We start from the raw sequence: 18,452 nt of genomic DNA, 5'->3' as shown, positions 1-18,452 counted from the left end.
GGTGTGAGAGGGCGATACACTGAAGGTATGTCATGCAAGGTGTGCAGCGCAAGGGCGGGTGTGGTAAAGGCATGTGGCAAACAGGTGAACGCGGAGGCTCGCACGTTTCTTTTCTCTTCCTGGATTTTGTTTTTGTTTCCTTCTGGCGCAGACACCTAGCAGCCAGATGTAATTCTTATGGCCAGTAGTGCGGCATTGGAACATTGTAGTAAGCGGTCCATTTCGCCATGTAACACATGCAGAAGTTCGCGTTGTTGGGGCTGCTCATTGTTGTACGAGTATTGTTAAAACTTGTAATGCCAAAAGTGGGTTCACCTGCACTTCTTTTGTTTTGTTTAATTAAATGTGCGTTTTTTCCTTGTGCTTTTTTCATGCAACCCGGTTACAACAATGGGATTTTCTTGGCATTTAAATATTGTCATAATTAAGTGGTTTAGACTGTATATATTAGTTGCATAGTGCCTATTGGCTCTCCTAACAAAAGTTGTTAAGAAGTAGCGTGACGACAGGCATAGTTCTGGCTCGTCTTAATTTGTGCGAAAGCAGACAGCTTTGTCATCAAACCGCAGTTTGCGGCATGTATACTCACAGGCCCTTCTTGAGAATCTCGGAGTGGATCCGTGCCACACCGTTGATCTTGTGCGAGCCCACAATTGCCAGGTGAGCCATGTTTATGCGCTTCTCACCTTCTTCCTCGACCAGCGACATGCGCCGCATTCGGTCTTGGTCCCCAGGGTATTTCTTGCTCACCTCCTGGAACAAGCACACTCGTAAATTGACCGGCGTATGGTGGACCCAGTTTACAATGACGGTTAGATCAGTACACCAGACAAAAGGGTATGCAAACAGTGGGAATGTAGGCATAAGCATCCACTGTCTGATGAAGTCAACCACACAGTAACGCTGCATTGTCTATGCTGCCGTATAAACCATGCACAGTCGAACTTTGTTATAACAAAGTCGCATTGGAAATGAAAATGCCTTCATTATATCCAATATTTGTTATAGGCATGTATTAGTAACAGTCGACTTCCGTTAAGTCAACCCTGATGGGGCCGATGAATTTGATCAAATTATCCGGCGGGTCGAATTAAACAAGCTGGAGTAAAAACGCCAGAACACACCGTTCATTATTTTGGGCCCCGGGTGGGCCCCGGGTGCATGGGGTCAGTAGGGGGGGTGTCATATACGTCTGAAGACACCCGAAAATTGTCGATATCCTCGCCTTCCTCGACTACACACGGGGGGGGGGGGGGGGGGCAGTGACAGAAGAGCTAAGGGCCTGGGGTGCCAGACAGCCTAGCTACGCCGCTAGCGGTTGGCCATTCCGATCCGAAATGAATAAGCATTCGTGAAGGCCACGCCAAGCCACAAGCAGCACAGAAGCATCTCCTCAGCTCTATCAACGCTCCATATAGTCCTGATGGAAGACGTAGCCGTTGATTCGGATCCAAGTTGTGGATACGGGCGTTGGTAAATTGCTTTGAGATCCACTGTGAAAGTGTAAGTTCACGTACAAGCAAACGAAGCACTGCAACTGCGTCTGTTCTGGATAACAGTATAGCTACACAGTGGAGGCCATCATGAGCAGATCGGGCAGCCTCGTCTGCACGGTTGTTTCTGTAGATGCCACAATGGCCCGCTATCCACTGATAGACTATGTTGTATTTTTTCTCTATTGTGTAGTGATGAAGAAGTCTTATGTCAGCGATTAATTGTTCATTCGGTTCATGCCGAAATGGCGACATAATGCACTGGAACAGCCTTGGAGTCAGAGAAGATTTACTATGTCTGTGACGTTTCTTCAATTATACATTCAAGAGCAGCATGGAGGGTGGCATGCTCTGCAGCTGCCGATGATGTAAAATGCGATGTCTTGAATTTTATGGTGACAGACTTCGCGAGAATGACCACTGCTCCTGCTGAGTTTGTAGAAAAAACTGAACCATCGGTGTAAATGTGAATGCATCTGTGTTTCTCATGCAGGAACAGTAGTGTGGCTTGTTGTAGGGCTAAAAATGACTATTGTGTTTTCTTTTGATTTCCAGGAATGGTTAGGAGGGCTTTGAGGGCATGTAGGCATCACAATGGTAGTGGTGGTCTAGCTGCAGGCGTGAAGTTTGAGGGAAGCACTCAACGATGCGAAGCAGTTAGATCACTGAATGCAGAGTGTGGCCTAGAAGCAGTAAGTGAGGCAAGGTGGTGTGATGGAATCCGGGTGAAATGCCTGATGTGCATTCTTAAGGCATCAACGTGAATGTATGTTGTGATTGGGTGATCACGCGCGATGATGACAGTTGCTGCTGAAGTTGCACATCTTGGAAGGCCAAGGCATATTCTCAGTGCTTAAGCTTGAACTGACTGGAGGACACTTGCTCTTTGGGCCCTGCCCAGCACAGGTAAGCTGTAATGCATGAACCTGAGAAAAAGTACAGCATAGCGTTGAAGCATTGCTCGTACAGATGCACCCCACGATTTTCCCGCATGAAATCTTAGAGTGCCTCAGTATAAATACCCAGGTGTAATTTTAACCAAACATTTTTCATGGTCTAAACATATTGAATCTGTAAACGGGAAAGCCCTAAAAGAAATTAGGTTATTTGCACCGTACTTTGGCTAAGACCCACCGCGATACAATACTGCGCTTATATAAAATACTAATTCACCCTGTTCTAGAGTATGCATCTGTTGTTTGGTTCCCCTACAAACAGTGCGAAATAAGCTCGCTCAATAACGTTCAACAAAAATCTACCCATTTAATTTGCCAAAATTTCAGCCAAATTTCTGGTCTTTCTGACTGCAAATATATCCCATTTACTCATGCAAGCTGTACCTGTAGCTCCCATACTTTAAACATAACACCTATTTATGCCCGTACTAACACATTAAAATAGTTTTTTTCCTGTACAATAGAGCTTTGGAATTCTCTACCCGGTAACATTCGTTCACTATCACTAAAAGATTTCATAGCTACCACTAGTAAGCACTTCGCTAACATGTAAAGCGCTTCTTTTTGATCATTCAACTTTTTGTGTTTATGTGTGCTTTCAATGTGTAATGTATAGTAATGTGCAATGTTCCTACTCCTGTTATAGCCCTATATTGGGCAGCAGTATATGTAAATAAATAAATAATAAAAAAAAGACATTACCGCATTCCAAAACTGTACAGTGGGCTACTGAGGATGCCGGCACTTGATGGCCCGAGATTAATTAAGACCACCCAGGATTATATTAATGCGCTCTCAAAGCACACTACATGAGTGTCATTGCAGTCTACTCTATCGAAACACAGTCATCGTGGCTTGGAATTGAACCCAGGACCTTATCAGCAGAATGCCATAGTCGCTTATCCACTGTGAAGGTTCTTGCCCAATTTTGTTAATGGTATAGATGCTCCCTGACCACTTGGTATCCGCCATGGCTGTTCAAGGAACCCGTGAGTTAATTGCTACTGCCAAGACACAGAAACACTGACTGAAAGAAATTCACGATTTAACAAAGTTTCCCTCTACAAGTACGACCTTGTTACATTGATATTCGACTGCACGAGACTTACGCCAAGGAAATGTGCGTTGATGTCGAAAATGATCTGCAGGTGGCGCGGAAGCATGTTCTGCAGCATGGAGCATGACCAGCGCTCCAGGGCCTCTGGCAACACCGTGTGGTTCGTGTAGGCACATGTCTTAGTCGTCAGTTCCAGAGCCTAGAAAAAAAAGCGGAAAGAACGTGAACGAGTGCAAAACCCTGTGCGCGAGAATAAAAAATTGCTTGTGCTCTCGGTGCAAAATTCAATTAAGCCAAATTTCAGGAAACGAAAACTGTTTTCAACATGGTCCTCCAGATTTTCAGTGCACTCCTGTCTGTCGGTGGGCAGAACTCCAAGTTTTGACCGCCAGGTTTTTTTCTAACACTCTCTCAACCACTGGCAAACATTATCACAGAATTTTTTACCAATGTAGCCACGCCAACAATGAGTATGGTCATCATAAGGAAATATACAGCAGTGAAGAAACAGACATGATATTGCAGTTTGCAGCGATAAATTCATAACCCATGCCTCTATACTATCCATTGCTGCTTATATTTCTTCGATATTGTCAAGCAGGGTGTGCGCTGCTACTGCCAAGGAGACAGAGATGGATATTATTTTATTTGTTAACGGTGCCACAAAGCTCTGCTTGGCACTTTGATAATGTCCTATTGCTCACTGTTGACTACATTTTCAAGTTTGTGTGAAGGTAGACATCTTTATGTTTCTTTTTCTGTCTTTCTTCGATCTCTGATATGCTAAACATGCACTAGTTTGCCAAGCATTTCACTCGGCTACCCTCTCCAATTATTATTAAACAGCCTCTTACTAGCGAGCACCTATTTTCACATGCTGTTCAATGCATGCAATTTCCTTGCGATACATTCTTTGAATATGCAAGCTGCGTGATGATAGGTGGGCTATGTGGTGAAAACAACATGACAGGGAGTTTTCGAGGGCTTATTGCCCAGTTCTAGTGTCTTTTGCATAATGCAGTGCCAACTTTCTGAGCAGTTTAGCTCAGAGCACCAAAAAAGCAAAACATTGTCATGGGTGGTGATCCTGTGATCGACGATATCTTTTTGTTCGGTAGCTCACAGTGTGAAATAGTATATCCATCAGCTTGCTTCTAGTTGCACTTTCTGACACTAAGTGGCAACGCTTTGAAGTAATATGACAATGCTTGGGATAGCACCCCTGTTTTGGTACCACCCAACAGGCATCGCATGCAGATTCGGAGTCGCCGGATGTAGGTTTGCACGATGGGGCCATATTCTCGGGCGATCGCTTTCACGAATACGATCACTTTTGTGAGATTTCACATATTTGGCACTGGTCGCATCGCTGTCCACAGGCACCAATGCATCCTGAGGACTGCGTCCTCAGGAGGAATGCTCCGAGCATCGGAGGAATGCTGTTGCTCGGAGAGGCTGACCCAACTGAAATCTCGCAAAGCGACAGAGCGAGAATATAATCCCATAGGCCAAATCTTCGTGCTAAGTTGAATACAATCTTGCAAAAGTAATCATATCCCCGGAAGTTATCAGCGACACACGGGGCGCACTTTGTGATGTCGTAAATGTGGTTCTGCAGCCTCGAGCAAGGCTCACTTAAGTATGCTAATGGGATTTCGACAAGACAGTTTTGTGTAGCAGCGAATTCCCTGTCTGTGCTGTCTCATTTCGCAACAAAATTTATGTGAAAGTAAATTTTTTGGTTTGCCTGCTGATTTCGTTATTATGGGCTTCAACTGTACTGAGTTACATCGAAGATATTATTTGATAACTTGCCCGCAAGAACTTTCCCTGCGCAACTTGGGAGTTTATGCAGCCAGAGATACCGGAGATACCTGTTCATGTTAGAAATTGACAAAAAACGCATTTGTGTTTGTTTCTCTCTTTTTATGTCTGTGTGCATGTTTAACTTTTTTCTAATTCCTACCAATTAGTTCAACTTTTTGCTGTTCTAAGAGATTTGTTATCACACTTCAAAAGAAATGACCTTGTCGAAACTGAGGCCCTCGATGTCAATGAAGATGCGAATGAGCTCCGGAATGGCAAGCGCTGGGTGCGTGTCATTGAGCTGGATGGCCACCTTCTCCGGGAACTGGTCCATGTGGGTGCGCGTCGCCTCTGTTTGGCCAAACTTGGAAGATTTGTAACGGCGAAGGATGTCCTGCAGTGTCGCCGCGACCATGAAGTACTCCTGCTTCAGACGAAGCTCCTTGCCCTCGAATTCCTGGGGCAGGCAGAAGGTTAGGGCGGGAGGTTCACACCTTGAAATGCACCAAAATACGGCTTATTGAATTTTTTGAGTGATAATAAAAACAGCACGATAGACTTTAATGCCCTAAAGCAATTGACAGGTTAGGAGAGGTGCTGTAGTAGGAAGCCCCGGATTAATTTTGACCACTTCGAGTTCATCAAAAGAGCACTCAGAAAATTTGACTCGTTTTTGGTTTATTAGACAGCTGTCAACCCAGTAATCATGCCACAAAGCCCCAATTCCTTGAGAGCATGACAAAAAATTAGTTATGTTACCTTTTAATGTGACCAGCTTCGAATGTGAAAAAGGAGGCTATTGACGTTGCCAAAGCCTGATATGGTGGTCGCGTGGTACCAGACACCGCTAGAAGCTTATGCACGCACACTAATGACCCTGATGCCGAAAGTCAAGTCCATTCAACACTCGATTGGACAAGAGGGCTCAGCAGGTTCCAAGGCAAGCACACCGTTGGGAGGGCCAATTCGGCAGCTTCCAGTGACACAGTCACTGTTATGACCTACAGCCACCGCACCGGGCTTATGGGCATGCTCTTTAATTTCCAATGCTGCATGACCACAGCCTTTACTTTTGAAGGTGTGAAGTCTCCATTTTCACATCCGAAGCCGTGATGCACCTGACAAGCGTTTTGAAAGGGTCACATAAAAAGTCCCACATTTAATTATTTGTGGGGCTCTGAAGAAGTTGAGGCTTGGTATTGGAATTATGGAGTCTGCAGCTACCCAAAAAAAAAAACTATCAGGACAAAAAAATTTCCATGTCAGAATTCCTTAGGAGCAAGCTTTACCTCAGGGGATCTTATCAGAACAAATGGGAACAAATGGGAACATAAAAATCGTCTTGCTCGACATTGACTTCACCGAATTTTATGAGAGTTGTTGAATTTAAAAGAAGTTAAAGGCTACCAACTGTAGGAGTAACTTCTTATTTAGTCCATCAGTGTTTTTATAAAACATACAAAAAGCAGACGGAAAAAAAGAATTAGGTTTACAACTTTAAATCTGTAATAAGAAATCATATCGCAATTCTATAAAGTGCGCCTATTGGGACATCTAGAACAGACAAAACTGATGCATTATAAACCACCCTGAAATGTGCCACTAATATGCGAGTGGGACTTTTGCGAAACCATCATCAGCATTGTAACAATTTCATGTAATTCATAGACCAATTTCTCCCATATGTCTATTTCAGATGCTCCTACAGATGCTGTTTACAAAAATTGCAATTTCTCTTTTTGCGTGCTAAGTTATGTATTTGTAAGCTTAGAGTTGAAATTGTTTTGAGCTTATCAATTTTAGATGATTTTAGAAAAATACTGAAGGCCCTAAATCAGTATTGTCCTTCATACAGTCAGTAGAATTCAGCTCTTGCTCATAAATGCAGCAATCTTTATTGAAATCTGTTCAGTGGTAGTGTAGTAAGAGCACTTATACATATCACATATACAGTTGAACACACTTATAACAATACCGCTTTTAACATATCACATATAACATTGAACAGCTGTGACACCATGAACTTTTGTGTGTGCTATGGTAAAGCAAACTGCTTATTACGATGCTTTCATGCCATGTTATTCGTTATAACTATTTAATCTGGCTACCAAGTGTCTGCGCCGAAAGGATAAATGCAAAATCCTGGAAGAAAGAAAGGTGAGTGAACAGTGGCATACGTGCAAGAGTGTCACGTGCTTGCGCGAGTAATATGTGAGAGTGTCTAATGTCTATGTGCATCTTCGAGTGTCATGTGCATGTGTGTGTCGTTGTGCCTGGTTGTTTGAAGTTTGAAGTTTAAACTTCAAACCCTCGGAACAGTGCGCATGTGTGTGCGTGTCCATGTATGTGCCCGTATTCGGTTTCATGCCTATCTCCTGTGGCTTCAAAGTGCCGACTCACCCAAAAAGTTGCTAGACTCACATTGTCATTGGGGTAGAGCACCCTGGAGATGTTCTCTGCCAGGTTCCTGTCAAGGACAGCCTGAATGTAGTCACCGTTGTTGACTGCACAGATTCAAGCACAAAACTTGTCTAAAGTGCTGCCACATCCAAGTGTGCCAACAAGAACTGACAACACAAAGCATCCTGTGGCTCAAAGAACAATGCAACACACCATTCACAAACCCACGCCTTGAATAACAGAAATTTTATTCACGTTTTGTCCCGTCTTCGTTTCACTCGGAGCAACAAAAACTACAATTAAGCTGCAACCGCAACTATGCTGTTGTTCATATCACAGTAACAACTGCAATTTATATATGATTAGAGAAAAGGACTGCAGAGATCCCTCCGGATTGTGTCAAGACACATCTCAGTGCTGACCTCTAGCATTAAAAACTTCGAACATTAAACACAATTTATTTCCATGGACCTAATTTTGGTTATACTAATAGTACCCTAGTAGTGTGTTTTTTACTCAGTACTTTGTGATCTGGCACAAAAGAATGAAGGTGCATTAACAATTATATTGCTCATTAACTGCTTCAAGGTAATTTGGAGTATAAGACTCATTATTAGCAACCTTCATTACAGATTACTGACAGATTTTAACACAGATAACTCGAGTGGGTTGAGTTGTTCAGGCTATGAGAAGTTTATAAGCCTGAGTTGTTCAGGCTGATTTGTAGGCTGAGTTCAGGCTAAGAGAGTCTGTAGACCAACAATAGGAACCACTATCACTCCCATATCACAAACTACAAAAAGATAATCTGACATGACTGCCCACACAAAACACTTACAGAAGCGAAGGTTGAATTTGATCGGCGACTTGCATGACCATAGGCGCATGGTGTTGACAACGTTGTTGCCAAACCCGGGAATGGGGTTGTCGTAGGGCATGGCATGCACAACCTGAAAATTCACACGTAATCAGAAACATAATTAAAGCTGCACATTTCATGGTTTTATGCCAAAAGTCTCTAAACAAGACCAAGGTGCGTGGAAGACCACATGGTGCAGCACTTCAGTGAATAAGGGCTTTATTGTAGTAAAAACTTGACTTGCTCGCAGTTCTTACTTTCCTGGCCTACACATTTAAGTATGATGGCCTTGTTACATTGAAACATTGAATTACTTGCTCTTGTTTACTTTTTCAGTATCTGTAGTTATGCCCCTCCATTTTCACCATATGTCCTCCTGTTTTCCTCTACAATGTCTCTTCTGCTCTATCATCACCCATATATCTATTCTCTTACCTTCCACAGGACAATTAAGGTATCCACCGTAAAGTGAGACAGTTACAATGCTAGTGGCCCTTCCTTTGCGTCTCCCTTTTGTCCTTCAATATACAATAAAATAATACTGCTATACTATTACTCCGAAGCTTAAAGGGACACTAAAACACACTATAAAGGAGCACAGTCATACCTCAATATAAGATACAGATATAAAAAGTTATGGGATTTAACGAAGTAGATACCAATTTTTCTCGTCAACATCAGGACAAAACAAATTTATGCTTACGACTATAGCATAAAACAAAAGTATTTTCGTGTAAGATGTAACTCGATTATAACAAGGCTCAACAGTGATGGGTTCATCTGTGTTAGCAGGTTATGCTTGTACAACAGCAAAGCAGCCACTCTTCAGCGTCTACAGGGACCAGAAATTTCCTGCAGCCGAAATGCCGAGTCATTCACAATGCATGACCACTGTGTCACTGAAGCTCTTGAGATACCGTGAAAGAAAAAATGAGAACGCATGGCATTTTACTGCCAGCACCATCCATTAGGTGGGCGCCAGCTTACACGCCCCACGCTACTACCATGCGTGTTAAGTTAGTGTGCCTTTTTTCTGAAGTCAATACCAAAGATAAGCCCTGAAGAAGAAGAAGCACTTCTGGGACACCTTGCACGCACATATTCGGTTACCGGTCAAGAGCAGAGAAGGCATTTGCCGAAGGAGAGAGGATGACAGTGGTGATGGTGGGTTCTGCTTGCTCTACAAACTCGCGATTGGTGTGCGGTGGCAGATTCTGGCAGCAGCAGTGGCAGAAATGTGGCTGGAACCAATCAAGCATCGAATTGATTTCGTGGCACTCTAGACACCAAATTTCCCAGTGCGAGCGTGCCCTTACCATCAGAGGAGGCTTCGTAAACAAGACAAGATGCAAAACAGAAGGACGGGTAGCGACTTGCCAAAAGTAGTACATTGCTTATGGTTAGGCTGATGTTTCTAGTATACCAAAAGTGTTATTTCCTAAGCCGGCATTTGCGTAGCCAACTTAACCTCTACAGTGTCTCTTTAAAGCAACTTGTGTCAAACGTGAGTGTCAGAGTCAACCAAGGCCTTGCTGGACTTGGTGCAGAATGTGCAGCCACTGACCTGTGTGTCAACCCATTTGAAGCCCTTGTCGGTCTTCTCCACACGGCCATAGAAGTTGACAGGAAGCATGTACTCTGGGCGAGCCTTTTCCCACGGGTTGCCAAAGCGAAGCCAGTCGTCTGGCACCTCAGTCTGTAACACGGGAACCAGGTTACACGCAACAGCAATGACTACAATGAAATAAGTGTATAGAGGGGCTCTGATGCAGAAAATACAACCAAGGGGACAAACAAGCATCAACTTCCAACTATTCTCCCGTTTCATACATAGCAGGCAATGCTGTAGAGACTAGAAATATGAAATACGAAAAATATGAAAAGACATAGGAAAATATAGCTATCTGCTGTGCAGATATAGGTATCTCGCCACTACCTCGCTTGTTTCATGTTCGCCTGACGGTGAGGCGCAAGCAGAACATCATTTATGGGCATCTAATAAAGACATGACAGTTGTGCTTTTCGGCACTTCATTTTTGCTTTTCTGTGTGAAATCGGCCTGATTTCATTATGCTGCAAAATTTAGTGGCACCTACTTTTCATTTCTGGAAAGGGTTACAAGTGCCTCGGATGATGTACTTCAAGTCTTCCACTGAAGTCAATTGTTGGGCTCTTTTGGCTAAGAAGTTAGTCTAATTTTCATGATTACTCCATATAATTTACTACCTTGAGTAATTTTCAAATGAGCACCTGTGTGGTGAAAGCAATAAAGAGGAAATTATTTCATCTTCTGTACATCTAGTCTTCGTAACTCTGTACATACGCATGTATAATAAAAAAAAAGCAAAGTTGCTAGTCAGCACATTTATGTGTTTCATCCTTTCATCTATGTCTTTTGAGCTATATTACGGTTCTCACTTTTGACAACTGGCAGCCGCTATCTGTGCATAGGTCCATGCACTGTTAGAAACACATACCAAGTGCTCCAGGATTTTACACTGCCAGCGTAGCATTCAAGCTCGTGCAACTGTGATCACCAAGACCATCCACCTGCTCGCCGTTGGTGATCTCCTGGGTGAAGATACCGTACTCATAGCGGATGCCATATCCGTAGGCTGCCAGGCCTAGTGTGGCCATGGAATCGAGGAAGCAGGCCGCCAGCCGACCAAGGCCGCCATTGCCCAGCCCGGCATCCTGCTCGAGTTCCTCCAGTTCCTCAATGTCGAGACCCATCTGCGCAGGCCAACATAGAAGGCCCAAAGTTATTGTCAACACAAGTGTGTGCGAAAAAGTGTTGGCGGTTTCGTCTAAAAGGCGAAGCATTGACAGCGATAGCGAAGCACTTGAATTGCACGGGCAGCGTTCTAACTATACGCAATCCAGCATGCAAGGCAACACGTGCTGGCCAAAAGGAACAGCACCCTAGCGGCTACCAGGTGTCTCCCAAGTCACAACATTGGCATGATGAGCAGTGCCAGTGCCATTGCAGGCATCGTGCCTCAACGATGCATGAGATCAGACAAGCGGGAAACCATCGATGTCCAGTGAAACATTAAATTAGGTTGGCCTGATGTTTACTGCTCCGACCGGAGCATGCACACAGCAGCTCAGCAAGAACGCTAGTGGAATTATAGCGTGCATGGGCACAATGCTCTTGACAGCAGGAGATGGCAGAATGCTGCTCTTGCTCGGCCAACAAGGCATTTGAGCGTAGCATTGACTGTGCATCCACTTGTTTCATCGTTTTCGCAGCCAAACAAGCTACACATCTCTAGAGACCCTCTAACCTTCCGAAACAGTTACATAAAAAAAATACAGCATACAAAATTATGACGAACACAGCTAACTATACGAGGAGAGCAGTAATCAGTGAAATGAAAATCTTCCGACATTTTAGTCTGTGCACGTTCTTGAAGTTACATGCAAAGTAAAGACAACTGCACACTAGAGCCTATAATTACTCACAATACCAGGACCCAAATAATACCCGAGGGGGTAGCTTATTGGCTACGGCGTTGCACTACTGAGCTTGAGGTTGTGGGTTGGACTCCGGCCGTGATGGCTTCTTTCACTACAGCGTCTTTTAATCGGGTCACTGTTTTTGGATGCAAGATCTCAGAATTTAAGTCTTAGACCTATAATTACCAATTGAACTTAAGTTCTCAAATCGAACACATGGGTAATGATAGATGCTCTAGTGTACAGCTGGTCTCTCCGACAGTGAATTCATTTGTCTATTACATTCCTACCACTGATGCCACAGCCAATGCAGAAATGCACTACCATAGACTGCGGTGGAAGCACCAAAATGAGCGCTTTATTTTGCTAATTTCCTTCATTAATTAGAGACAGCATTCTAGGATGACTATCTAATTCCGCGGAATTGTGCACATGGTTAATGCTGGTTAATTAAACAAAATCTCCTGATTTCTGTTGGCGTACTGCCTTTAAGATGAATTTGGACACTGCTCAATTCAAATATATCTGCTATTTCAATTTAATTCAAACCTTCTGGATGCCCAGAAATAAGGTAATTCAGTGATTAACAGCTGATGAAAGGACATTCATGAGGTGGGGATAGTTCAAATATGCTCAGTTATCATGCTTGGACTAATACAATGTTGGGCGCCAACTAGAATATCATGCCAGTGACTCGGTTTTGTGTTCATGACTGACAAAAATTAAATTATGCCATTTACTGTCCTGAAAGTGTGCGGTGAGCAATGACGGGTGCCGTAAAAAGGGGGATGGTTAATGTTTGCCTAAATTTAAGTACATGACTGTTCTCGCATTCAACATTTTCAAAAAATGGGGATAATTCAAACAAAAATATGTGCAATTCATATGTGGGCTCGAGAATGTCTACCTTTTAGCCTTGCTTATTTATAAAGCCTTGAGCATACAAGCAGAAGGTCGTGCCTGGAGGAGGCTCCCCATCGTATGCACCCAGTTACAACCCTGCCCGACAAGAGGTACCAAGAAGTCTACACACTCAACAGCTACCTTGACTGCTGACACTCGTTTCTTATCTATACGAGGCTTTCCTCAAGAAAGTCTCGCTCGTTTACAAGCTCATTTACCAACTCAAACCTGGTTCAATGTTTATGAGTGCCCGACCCTGCCAAGTGTGCAAACAGACTGGGGATTGTGATTACGCTAACTGCTGTCTCCGCGCAGCAGAGGTCATCAGTCTTGACACTGCTTTGTATGTGGAGTGGCACACAACACATTTCAGGAAAGCTTATCACTGAATGTTATCAATGCAGCTTTAAGTGTGCCCCACTCTGGGCTTGGACCATGCTAAAGAAAGGGCCTATTTACGCCTTGAGAGCCCATGAAGGTTATCAGTTTGTAGAAGAGGCACTCCTGTCCTTCTAATCCCGAGGTCAAGAAGAACCAACATTGGAGGTGTAAGGTGCATTGCACTGTGGACACAGCATAAGTTAAAAAAGATTAATTAAGGTGTTTTACGTGCCAAAATCACCTTCTGATTATGAGGAACGCCGTAGTGGGGGACTCCAGAAATTTGTACCACCTGGGGTTCTTAACATGCACTTAAATCTAAGTACACGGGTGTTCTTGCATTTCGCCCCGATCAAAATGTGACTGCCGTGCACAGCGTAAGATCACGGTTTTGTAAAGCAGCAAGACAGTTGTACACACACCAAACAATATTAATTTGAATTGCTAAATTACAATTTATCATTGGCATAAAAGTCATTCTTATAATGAAAAGAGGTCCGGTAACGCAGAAAAAGAAAAAAAACCCTAAAAACTGACAGATTCCAACTTGCAGTTCCTGCACTAACTTCCTGCAATGTCGAAAATTACATAACAGCATTTAGTTAGGACTTGATAATTGTTTATCAATGAACCAAAATCACACTATTCTCAAATGAATGAAGGCACTAATGGGTACTAATGATGGTGGTCATGCTGCTAAAAATCGACGGTCACTTTATCGCATGCCAAAGAGGGTGAAGGCAAAAGCCTGCACGCTCGAGACATCCATTAAATTAACATTCTCATTCAAATGTGCTGTTGCTTTATATAACTTGTTTTCTCCCACTAAAGGTCATGGGTGCAAGTAACGTAATTAAAGCTACCTTAATTAACTACGCCTTAATCAACTTCACCCTAGTTAACACCAAAGGTCGTGGGCTTGAGCACCTTAATTATCTCTATATTAATTTACTGGGCCTTAATCAACTTCACCCTAATTAACACCTATGTTGTCGGTTTGATTCTCACCAAAGGTCGTGGGTTGGAGTGCCTTGATTAACTCTATATTAATTACCTGTGCCTTTAGCGGCATCGATATGGCAGCGATGTGGAAGAAGATGACGACGAACGCCCGAGCAGTGGCACGAGTGCTCCAATTTTCTGTATCTCACAAAGCAACCTTGAAATAGAGATCTAAAGCTTTCACCTTAGAACATCTTTTCTGAAACATCTGCGACGCATCCGCTCATATTACAAGATTTTGCATGAAAATTTCAGTGTCTGCCTTGTCAGAAATTAGAATTTTTACAAATTTTAGTTGTTGACCTTCAATGAGAGCGGTGGCCACACCTTGAAAACAAGCAGTGCATACTTTCACCCCAAAACAAACATGAAAGGTAAATCATATTCATTGGAAAACCAAGAAACGTAGCAGGATTGAAGAAACGTGACTGCGCCTAGGTCGAACAGCTGGAGACACTTTGCTTTCTAGCCAGCGTGAGAAAAGCTGTGGAGTCACCGTTTCTCTACGCACCTGATAGAGGGCCTCATCGCAGGCGTTCTGGATGCCGAGGTTCATCATGGTGTTTGTGAGAGAACGGCCCATGTAGTACTCCAAAGAGAGGTAGTACACCCGCTGAAAAAAAGACCAAATTAGCCATGCATTAGCATTACACCACGGCAGGTTCATCACTCACTCTGCACAGTCAATAAGGCAACCAGGGACGTGTGTGTGTTGTGTGTTTGTGCGTGCATGCACGTGTCTCAAGGAAACTGAAAACCTTGTCATGGTGGACTAACAAATTTTCTTTAAGTAATTGAACTGGGTGCCAGCTGGCTAGCACTTCACGATAAACTTTTCACTCTAAGTTTTGGATAGAGGTATTACCATTTTGTGGTGTATTTCGTTTAATACCAAGTTTAAGTGCAGTAAACTTGTCTGTTTCCTCAGAAATAAATAACTACATGCCGTTAACAACAGCGTAGGGCCACACAAGCAGTCTCTGTGAAAGGAATGGTGGTGCCATCCATCCTTTCTTAGGGAAAAACATTATACACATTGTCTTGCAGAAACAGGCAACAGATGTCTGCCCCTGCTCTGCAGAGACAATTTATCCTTTTCTCTGGCTTTGTATATTTCCAATTATTGTTGATTAAGCAAGAAAGTAATGCATCATATGCAGTATTGAACAGAACACATTGTGAAACTTTGCATCTGTGCAAAATTTGAGCATGAATGATGCAGTGTTTCACCGACTTCACAAGCGAGATTTAGTATGGCCCTTTGCAGAACACCAATATACTGCAGATGTGGACTGCAGCCGCAGTGCTAGTAGTGCCATCTTTAAGCACTTTGCTCAACTACAAACTGTCACAACCGTGTCTATGCTTCATGCCATTTTTGTCAATGAAAAGAAAACAGCCACTGTAGTTTAACAATTATGCTGCTGCCTTTATATCAACAGCTAAGTAGCAGATAGCCTTTAATTACAATAACACTTTCATGCACTCGGGTTGAACAAAAACCTCCACAGGATAGCATCATTACTTTTTCGGCTCAGGTTTATGTCTTCATAATTCTGTGATTGGCAATAGATTTATGGACAAGCTAAAACTATGTTTTGTTCAGAAATGAGCACCATAGTGGCCTAGCTGTGCACTGCTGGTATTGATCAATATATTCTTCCATTCTGGTGCTGGTTTCATGATCACCTTAATAAACATAATTATTTGCCATGATCTCCCGCAATCGACACTGTATAGTGTAATTACTGTGTTGGCAGCTGTCCAATAAACAAATAAAATGTAATGTTCCGTTTATTCTGCCATCTCTAACAGTCGTAGAGATTGCTACTTCATCTTCTTCTCTGCCCTGTCCCTATTTCGTCTTCTCATTCACGAAGTCAGCCTTGCTCCATTTTTTTGTTGTTATACCGGCATCCCCTTGACGTCAACCCTCCTGGATTGATAAGGCACCATGTTGCTGATTGCTACCATCTCAGTTGCGTTTTGTGGTCCACTGTACCAAATTGATCTCAAGACTGCTTGCTGGCTGGCTGTCTTCAGCGTGATATAAGGACTCGTGAAAGGAGCTTTCGAGCCTCGCAAACCTCTTCGAACCAGAATAAAATCTTCAACTTTGATGTCAGGTACCTTTGTGGAGTGAGCATGGCCGCAGTTGTGCTTCATGGCAAGCTTATATTTCTCGTACTCTTCTACCGATTTCTTGCGCTCTTGAAGGGTTAGCATGTTTGTAAGGCCAAGGAGGTGATCAGCTGGAAGCCCGTTCAATTTCCCATGGTAAGCAAAATATGGACTGCATCCCAAAGCAGTTGTATGAGAGTGCTTATGGTGATTAGCAGTCACTTCAAGAGCACACTTCATACCCCGTCGGAATTCTGGATAGAGTGCGATAAACAGCTTGATATCTCTTATCGCTCCCTTGGCCAACCCATTGTCTTCCGGATGATAGGGTGCAGCAAAACAAAGTTGTATATTTCGTTATTCAGTCGAATGTCTCAAGTGCTCGCTTCTAAAAGCAGGGCCATTGTCAGCCACAATCACTTTGACATTTCTGAACATTTCGTGACTGGGTAACAATATGACGCTGTTGGCGTCTTCTTTTCCTGCCCTACATGCAACCATTCATGTGCATTCATCGATGGCCAAAAGAAATGCTTGTGTAGTTCTCACTCCTTCCTCTCTTTTCCTGAGCTCAGCAAAATCAAGGTGTGCACAGTTTCAAAAAGCTTGCTTGAATACTTTGTTACAATCATTGCGCTACCACAAGACTTGCATTTTCCTTTGCTGATTTGGCATTGGTAACAAGTTCTGACATATTAGGATATATCCTGCTTCATTGTGCACCAGCAGAATCTTTGCTTTATTTTCCATTATGTCCTTCAGAAACCATCGTGGTCACCACAACCTGGGGAGTAATGGTAAAGCTGAAAGATTCTTACGAAGCTTGCATTACAAATGTGCAGTCTGCCATTCTTGAAAGCCATTTCTTCCATGCCGTCCCTCAGAAGTTGGTTCACACACCTCTCGGCATTCGGAGGTATCAGTAGCCTTGACAATGCGTCGGCGTCAGGCAGCTTCCCTCCTGGCCCATGGGCAACACCAAACATGAATTGTTGTATTTCACTGACCCACCTGGCCACTCTTCCTTTCACTTCAGAAAAGCTTAGTATATAGGTCAAGGCTTGAGTGTCAGTAAATCATTTGAAGTGTCTTTCTCCAAAGTACGTTCTGAAGTGCCTGAGTGCCACGACTACAGCAAGGGCCTCTTTTTCAGTAGTCGGGTGGTCGATCTCTGCCTAGTTGAATGTGGACGAGTAGTAACCAATGGCTTTAAGTTGCCATTTGGTGGGCTCACACTCATCCCTTTGGTATAACCCCATGCCTGTCCTGTAACGTGATGCATTGGTGTTTAGTTCAAACGGCTTTGCGAAATCTGGAATAGTGGGCACTAAGTCAGATATTATTCTGACGATTTCTCAATATGTTTTCTCGCATTCCTGTGTCCACACAAACGGGTATGGTTTTGCCAGCTGTACTTTGTATGTCCATCTCGAAGAATCTGCCCAAGAAAACCACAAAAGTCTTGAATTAATTTTTCTTCATGTTGATCTACAGTCCGGCTTTACTTAATGCACTTAACACCTTTGGAAAGAGCGTTTGGAAAGATCGAGCAGTGGTTGTCACATGTTTTCGAGTAAACAAGCATGTCATCAACTTAGATTTTAATTTCAGCCAATTCTAGCTAACATGGTAATTTCTGCAAAATCAACTAATGCACTTCGTAAGCTAGAACAATTTGGCAAAACTGAAGAAAATCGAATTTCCAATTCCTTTACGATTTCTTCTCGTGATTTTACAGATTGCTACTTCGTTTTCTTTTCTGCCCTGCCCCTCTTCTCTTTTCTCGTTCACAAAGTCTCCTTATCTGGTCATTACATAAAACAAAACTTTCCTCTCAGTATTCCTTTAAAAATTAATTCTGATCTGCATAAACACCCAGACAAGGCAAGATGCCTGAGAAGCTTTCAAAGCCATTTTTTTCTGGATCATTATGAATTATCTCATTACTAGGACTGTCCTTTTGATGCAAAAGGCTGAATCCTGTGTGCTGCAATAGGTGATTTATGTAGAGGTTG

The 18,452-nt window shown here is 43.1% G+C and overlaps 1 protein-coding gene across 2 annotated transcripts in view; it reads right to left on the bottom strand.

The window, feature by feature from the left end:
- Positions 1-18,452, bottom strand: part of LOC135915252 (glycogen phosphorylase-like) — a 48,326-nt gene that overhangs the window by 23,198 nt on the left and 6,676 nt on the right. The window contains exons 2-9 of one of the 2 annotated variants that reach the window (XM_070521959.1): positions 14,828-14,929; positions 11,122-11,304; positions 10,136-10,267; positions 8,551-8,662; positions 7,734-7,816; positions 5,533-5,769; positions 3,559-3,705; positions 590-753 (exon numbers count right to left, since the gene is read on the bottom strand). In XM_070521959.1, coding sequence (XP_070378060.1) covers positions 590-753; positions 3,559-3,705; positions 5,533-5,769; positions 7,734-7,816; positions 8,551-8,662; positions 10,136-10,267; positions 11,122-11,304; positions 14,828-14,929 — 1,160 coding nt within the window. Of the gene's footprint in view, positions 1-589; positions 754-3,558; positions 3,706-5,532; positions 5,770-7,733; positions 7,817-8,550; positions 8,663-10,135; positions 10,268-11,048; positions 11,305-14,827; positions 14,930-18,452 lie in introns of those variants that run through there. The other variant, XM_070521960.1, reaches the window with a different exon arrangement.

Source organism: Dermacentor albipictus, chromosome 7 (genome assembly GCF_038994185.2).
Source record: "Dermacentor albipictus isolate Rhodes 1998 colony chromosome 7, USDA_Dalb.pri_finalv2, whole genome shotgun sequence".
Lineage (NCBI taxonomy): Eukaryota > Metazoa > Arthropoda > Arachnida > Ixodida > Ixodidae > Dermacentor > Dermacentor albipictus.
Note: the sequence above shows the minus strand (reverse complement) of the source record. Positions and strands in the feature narration are given on the sequence as shown.